The sequence below is a fragment of the Merops nubicus genome, unplaced genomic scaffold (genome assembly GCF_000691845.1).
Source record: "Merops nubicus isolate BGI_N331 unplaced genomic scaffold, ASM69184v1 scaffold44932, whole genome shotgun sequence".
In the NCBI taxonomy this organism is placed as follows: Eukaryota; Metazoa; Chordata; class Aves; order Coraciiformes; family Meropidae; genus Merops; species Merops nubicus.
Window position 1 is genome coordinate 39,985 of NW_008592441.1, and position 7,361 is coordinate 47,345.

At 49.1% G+C, this 7,361-nt stretch overlaps 1 protein-coding gene across 1 annotated transcript; it reads right to left on the bottom strand.

The window, feature by feature from the left end:
• Positions 1–723: 723 nt before the first annotated feature.
• Positions 724–7,179, bottom strand: GRSF1 (G-rich RNA sequence binding factor 1; the record flags this gene model as incomplete). Its single annotated transcript, XM_008935135.1, has 8 exons — positions 724–926; positions 1,699–1,834; positions 2,484–2,608; positions 2,748–2,908; positions 5,040–5,169; positions 5,883–6,023; positions 6,350–6,505; positions 7,035–7,179. Coding segments are annotated over 8 exons (1,197 nt in total), but the record flags the coding sequence as incomplete, so codon positions are not given.
• Between the last annotated feature and the right edge of the window lie 182 nt (positions 7,180–7,361).

The following is a 7,361-nucleotide window of genomic DNA, read 5'->3' on the forward strand; positions in this document are numbered from 1 at the left end:
GTTAATTTTGTGTACGTACCGTACACATCTGTGAGATTTCAAATCCCTGCATCCGACCCCAGTGTGACTCCTCCAAGAAGCAAGGGAGACCCAAACAAGTCCCATGTGAGAGGGTTAAACTGGAAACAGGGCCTTCGCTGTGCTGTGAATTATTTTAGTGCTGGAATGTCCAGCATGCTGCAGCGACACCTCACTTGTGACAGGAGCGGCTGCTGCTCCAAGTGAGGGACAGGAACAGCAGGGGGGCAGCTGAAGACCCCTGGGAATAGAGCCAGCTGCCAGCACTCGCCTCTTCCTGGCGTCTCGGGCTCTGGCGCCCGCCTGCGCCTGGATGTTGCACCCCACGGGGCCGCTGTTGGCGTGGGTCCTACCTGTGGTGCTGGAGCCAGGGTGACAGTGGGATGGGGGGGAGCCGAGGGCAATTTTTCTCATGTTCACTTTGTTCCGCACAATAATAAAAACTTGATCATCTGTATCCAGTGTCCTGAGGGGTCTTTCCAACTGGTAGCAGACAACGGGTGCAGCTTGAGGAGCGTGGTGGGAGGGCTGAGGTGCAGACTGTGCTATGGAGCACGGGAGGAGCTGCTCTCACTCTGGGGTCGTTACCTGCCGTAGTGGTGGTTTATTAAAGCTCTGTAGCACAGAGCAGTGGCTGCTGCTTCTGTGACAGACAGTCCTTCTACAGAATTGCAACACATGTTTATTACAGGCTGTTACACGATGCTAGTAAACTAGGGGTTTATACAGTTCATCCTCATTGCTGAGCAGCGACACTCGTCCTGCATCTTCATGCTTGTACCCAAGGAATGTCTTCGCTTTGGCCTGGAAAGGTAGAGAAGAAAAATCACTACCTAAGCTCAGTGCTTCCCTTTTTTCAAAAGCATTGTATTCTATCTTGTCTTCAATAATAGTAGAAATTGGAAACACTACAAGATTCCACGAAAAAGAGTAAGAGGTCACAAAGGTGCACGATGTTGTCGGGGGGAGCCTGCAGTACACATGTCGGGGGGAAGGGGTCTTTAATTCTGCTGGGGCCAGGAATTATTTGGGCTGTTCCAGCACTGAGGCTGCAGCCAGGTGCGCATCCTGAACCTGCCCCAGGAGCTTTGCCCCAGCACAGAACCCCTGGGGCCCTGGGCTGGCTGCTCTCCCCACTGCAGCTCTGGGGATAAGGGCACGGTGGCCTTCATCCTCTGGGCAGCACAGTGAGTGTGCTTTCAGCTTGAGGAACTGAGGTTCGCAGGCCAGAGACACCAGGCTTGATGTGTGACCACAGACACAATTTTAGCTTTCAGGCAGGTTGAAAGCCAAAGACACCAGAGCAGTGGAGCCTGAGGGACGCATTGCTAAAAAACGGACCAATGGAGACAAAGGATGCGCTTACCAAAGCCGAGACCGTGCCACTGTCGCTAGCAGTTTCCTTTTGCCTTTGGATGTTCATTCAGGAACAATTCCACAGCACTGCACTCTGGGGAACAATTTGAGAGAGGCGGTCAGTGACTTCTACATATCTCATTTTATCTGTTTTCGTTTTCTTTTTCTTTTGGCACAGATTTACTGTCACATCAGAGGGTGAAGCGAACTCCCAGTTTCAGATGCCCCTTTTTGCACAGGGTGTGGACAGCAGCTTGCCAAGCTGTGCCCAGTGACCCGAGAGGCCCTTTCTCAGGGTTGCAAGAGCCCCCACCCTGCACTCACGCAGCTGCGACCCCTCTTTGGCCATCGCTGCCACTGCGTCCTCATGGCTTGCAAAATGCACGTCTGCTTCTCCCATGGCCTCGCCAGGGCAGCTGTATTCCACTGTGATCCTGGTGGGCTTCAGCGGGGCAAAAAACTGGAAGAGGGGGTAAATAAAAGGGAGTTTAGTGAGAAAGAACCCACAGAACAGTAACACACCCTGTTAATGAGAAATTCAGGGTGTTTTAGTCATAAAGCCAGGCTGGATATGGTGGAGCCTGAGCTCCTGAGTAGCTCAAATCCCCCTTTCGCTCTCTGGGTGAAGGTGAGGTACACCCTAGTCACCTTCTCCATGATGCACAACCCCACCCCCTGTAAGCGCCTGGCACAGTAATTCCCGATGAGAATAAAAATCCTCATACAGCACCCATGTTGTGTGTGTGTCAGGAGCCACAACGTGTGGCTACACCTACTCTGTGATGCTGTATACTATTAAAATTAAATCTAATCGGTATTAAAGGCTTCTGAAATTCATTTTTGTACAATCAGCTGCTCTGAAATGTAGCTCAGGTCATAAATGACCGCTCAAGCCTCAGGAATGGCCACTAAGCCCAGCAAGTTTTAGCCATTCTGCCCGTGAGGCCACACCTTTGCCAAGGAGCCCGTAACCCTGAGCAAGCTCCAGTTCCAAATGTGCTCAGCCTGGAGCTACACAGCGCAGATCAATTAAAACCCCCAAATCAGCTGTAACAATTGAGAGTTTACACGATTAATGAGATTTTGTTCCTAGTTTTAAGGTTGCTCACATTGATGATGTCCTGGGCACTTGCTTGGGCAGGAAACCCCCTCATGTGGACAAAGTGTAGTGGTGATGAGACACTCGCAGATTCCAAACTCTGCCTGGAGCTTTCCATTCTGTCCCTGCCCAGATCTGTGGAATGGAAGAAAAACACCACTGCGAATGCTTGCAGTCACCACCTCCCATCTATAGGCACACGGAGGCCCAGGCAAGCACACGGGGTAAAACATGGGGCCTCAAAGAACATGCAGGACAGGGAGGGTGGACTCACTGTTTTCTCTCTCTGTGTTGGAGCCCCCAGTGCTGCCCGCTCCCCTCTGTTCAGACAGTGGCTCGTGGTCTCGTCTCGCCTGGGGGTAGGCCACCAGCTGCCTGTCGTAAGGCATGTGCCTTTGCATGTGATGCTTTCTGCTGACGTACACCTCGATGTACCTGGAATTACAGGGAAGAGACGATGTGCTGCAGCTTGCACCTCTGCAGAGAACTTGGGGTTTTGAGAACACACCACAGGGTGTTCTCTTGCCTCAGCTCTGCTCATGAGAACCAGGAAAGCAATGGGTTTAAGAATAATTGATTTAAGTTGCAGTTAGATTTACAAAAGCCCTTTCAGCTGGCAGCGACAGCCACTCGCCCATACAAACCCATGTATCATCAGCTTGATGAGACTGGTCTGAACAAGGGCTTCAGTTCACAGCCTTGCATAGCATCTTGTAGAAGTAACACCAAGCCCTCACAAGCCCAAATTCTGGCCTGTTGCAGAAATACAAGTTTACTTCCTAAAAAAAAAGTTTTCTTTCTGTACAAGCCCATTTTGAGTAGCCCTGCAGGTGAGGCCGTTCTCCCTTCGCTCCACCTTGGCAACCTGCACTTCCCCAGGTCTACAAACCCCAAATTAAAAATATCCCACAGCCCTAAAAGAAGCAGGCAGAGAAGATGTGAAGGGTCCTGTTAAACACCTCACTGGAGCCATAAGATTCACGGTACAATCGATGGGAAAAAAATGCAGCAGGGTGTGGGGTGTGAAAGTTGTGTGTGTAATACACCAGTAAGGGAAGTAACCCCCCAGCCAGGCCACCAGTGCTCATGGCTCCACCCCCGGGGAACAGATCAAGGCCATCCTGGGATAATATCAGTAGCCCAGGGAGGATGAACGGAAGCAAGCTGACAGTAGTTTTGGAAACAGCCCCATTTCTGGGCTAATCACTTGGGAATGGAGGTGGCTGAGTTCTATCAGGACAAAGGAAGAATCAATGGCACACTGGGAATGAATTAACCTCTGCTGGAGGAGGGGAAGTGTGTTAATTAATTCACTTATGAAGCACACCTACAGAGCAGCTGTTTTCTTCAAATAGGGGCAGGGAGACAAACACAATGAAATGCAGATGGGGACCAGGAAGAGAGGAGCTAGAAGACAGAAACGAGCTGGTGTGTAGGTGTGGGGAAATCTTCTGTTACCTAGTTTCAGAAAAAGAATTTACCAGGTTATTGAAGAAAAATCAGAAAGCTCAGCAGGATAAAAGCTATCTTGGTGTTTTGGGTTGTTGGTTTGTTTTTTTTTTCTTTCCCTCCACAAATGCAGCTATTGAGTGGTTTCAAAGCTGTGGAGATGTGGGCCTGAGACACGATTTAGCAGAGACTTCGCAGCGCTGGGTTAATGGTTGGACTTGATGATCTTCAAGGCCTCTTCCAACCTAAATGATTCTATGACTCTGGGGAAAAACTGGTATATACTTCTGCTTGAGAAAAGAAAGTCTCAGTGGGGTGTGTGGCAAAGGGCTCTGTGCTCCAGAAGTAAATGGTGACATGTGGATTGGTGAGGAAGGAGGACAGCCCAGGTGGATGTGGTCACCAAAGAGAAACACAACTGTGTGGTGTGGTCTGGGATGGAGCCCAGCCACAGGTGAGTGGTATGCTTTGGTTTGTACAGTGTGCTCCCAGAGCGGAAACGTTGGCTGGGACTGGGATGAGAAGTAAGAGGGCTGCCAAAATCACAGAAAACCCCCTGGAACCTGGTAGCAATTGGGGGGGAGCTGTATGTGGGAGGTGTTGGATCCCCATGCACTTGTGAGCAGGCAGGGGGTGTCTTGTGTTCCCTGCTCTCAGCACTACACCCCTACCCCTGCTGGGACCAGACTACCTTCAGAACACTTAAAAAGAGCTGAGACTTCCCTCAAGAGCCCGAAATTCCCAAAGCTACAAGCACTGAAGGTGCCTCTGGAGCACACAGAAACCTGCAACAAGCTTCACCTTCCAGTTTTGTCAAAGTTCTAAAGAAAGCATCTCCAGAGAGGCAACCCAGAGTGTTTCAGGGTGTGCTATTAAAAAAATAAATGTTTTAAGGCACAAAGTAACAGTCTGACACCACGATGGGGAAAGTTAGGTGTGTTTTCTACTGAAATCTGAATCTCGAGGTTTGGTTTTAAGAATGATAAAGGCAGAAATTTCCCTAATGCTACTGTGATTATGGGCTAGCCCAAGATGAGTTGCTTCATCTGGGAGGAAGCCTGCCGCAAAACCACAGCATGCTTCACAGCCTGCTCTCCTACCCCCACGAAGCACCTACCGACTGCCCATGTACTCCCTGTGTCGCAGCAGGGCTTTGGCTGCCATGCTGGGAGCTGCGAACTGCACAAAAGCTTCTCCTGTTCTTCTCTCTCCCCGGTACACGAAAACGATCTCTGTTATTTTCAAACCTAGGGAAGCGTGGGGAGAAGAAGGTATTTCAGTTGTTGAGAACTTGTGCTATAGATCACAGACCTCTTTTCCCTTGCTTTTGTGGATTTTGAGAGGCTAATCAGGCAGATGGGTAGTTCTGATGTAACTGCTCATGCTGGCCTATATACCTTTTTAAACTCCTATTTATTTAATTTTTTAACAGAAGGCTTAATTGCCAATAACAAATCAATCTGAGGCTTCAAGTAACTACAAAAGTAAGTTCATCCAAGTTCTAGGCAACCAGGAGGTCCAGAATACAAATGTTCCTGAAATTTTCTTATTTTTGCACTAGGTTTTTCCTGTCTTTGTGCAGTACTTGTACTGTAACTACCTGCCAGGTGGTTTTGCCTCTCAACTTAGCCCAGTACTGCACTGGTAGCAATGCAATTGCAGATCATACGATCTAGGTTCCTCTCTTTCCTTCCCCTGGCCTCCAAGAAGCGCTTTAAGTACTGATCCTAGGTTAGAACTGCAGAAGGACAAAGATGCAAGGAAACCCTGCAGCTGAAAGCTTGCCCAGAAAGCTTCATATGCTTCCAGCTGCAAGGGGACAGCAACTCCTTGCACTGTTGAATGTGTTCAAGGCAGCATGTGCTTCTGCTTTTCTCTCAGAGGAACCACAGCCTACCTAAATGTCAATCTGGAGAAGAAAACTCCTCGTAACAGAAGAGCACAGACTAGGCTGAGTTACCTGAGAAAAAATCTGCTATATCCTCCTCTGTAGAGCTGAACGGAAGGCCTCGGAGTAGCACCACTCCATCATTCATGGCCTGTGACTCATCCCGCAGACTCCGCAGCAAGCCCTCCACATCGCTGTCGTGTACTTCAAAAACTGCAAGGAACATGGCACACAACATGTTTTCCCTCACAGGATGCAGAAGACAGCACTCTGCAGGCACTCTTCTAAGGCAGCTTTTTCCAAAAAAAAACTTCACCACGTTCCCTCCCCCAGCCAATACTCTGTGGTGGGCAATGGTGCCCCTCACTGCACAAGCCACTTAGCTTTTTCTGTCCTGCGTAGGAAGTTCTGTCTGAATTTGCTGCTGTTTCACATCATCTGCCCACCCCTCACACCAGCCCACTTTATTATTCAAGCAGTTCTCATTCACTTGGTCTGGAGTTTACTTCCAAGGTCAGCTTCTGCAGAGTCAAACCCACCTTTCACGTAGCGTGGGCCCATGTACCTCAGGTTCTTTTCCAAGGCTCTCTGGACATCCTCTTTGGACTCGAGCTCGATCAGGGCATCCCCCCTGCGCCTCCCATCCCTGTTTAAGAGGAAGTGTATGCCGTTCTCACCATTTCGAATTCTACAGCCTAGAAATCAAGGAACACAGGAACATAGGCAACTGCTGCAAATAAACAGGGTCTGTTGACTGCAGGTTATAACTGAACACATGTCAGTAGGGAAGAGATCAGCCCCACTAAGGTAGGCATGAGCCTCCTGGGACCAGAAAGCAGCGCTGGGGTTTAAATGAGTAAGTAAAAGCCACTTGAGTTGACTTAGAAAAGAGGAGTTGGGGATATATACAATTGTAATGGTTTTTAAAGGAAATACTTAGAATTGGAATGCCTTTACTGAGGAGATGCTGAGAAAAAAAGGGGGAGACTTGCTCAATTATCTATAAAACGGCATCAGGATTAGTTTCTCAATGTTGTCCCCTTGATTATTGGTTATAATCAATAACATTATTTGTTTTGTATGTGTAAATAGTGAAATAGCTTTGCAGAAATATTAAACTCATCTTTCTTTGGCTAACAGTCTTTAAATTTTGTTGACTGATCATTAAATACTGCATTCAATAGCACAACACTGAACAGTTACACAGGAAAATAACTCCCTTACTATCAAAAAACGTAAGCACATCCTCCTCGGTGCAGGAGAAGGGGAATCCTTGTGCCCTGATGAGAAAGACATTGTCACTGTCTGCCTTGGCCGACTCATGTTCCTGTTCTGAGAGGCGGCTTTCCTGGGATGGCACATCGGTGACCTGTCACAAAAAAAACCCCAAACCAACAACAAAACCCCAAATGAGCGAGCGGAAGGGCGCAGCGTTCCGACTGGGGGGTAGGTGCGGGGTGATGAGGCCTGGCGCGGGGCGGCAAAGGGCAGCGAGGGGCAAGGGAGAGGCGCTGGGCACATGGCGCGGGCAGCGGCCGGGGGCTGCGGGAC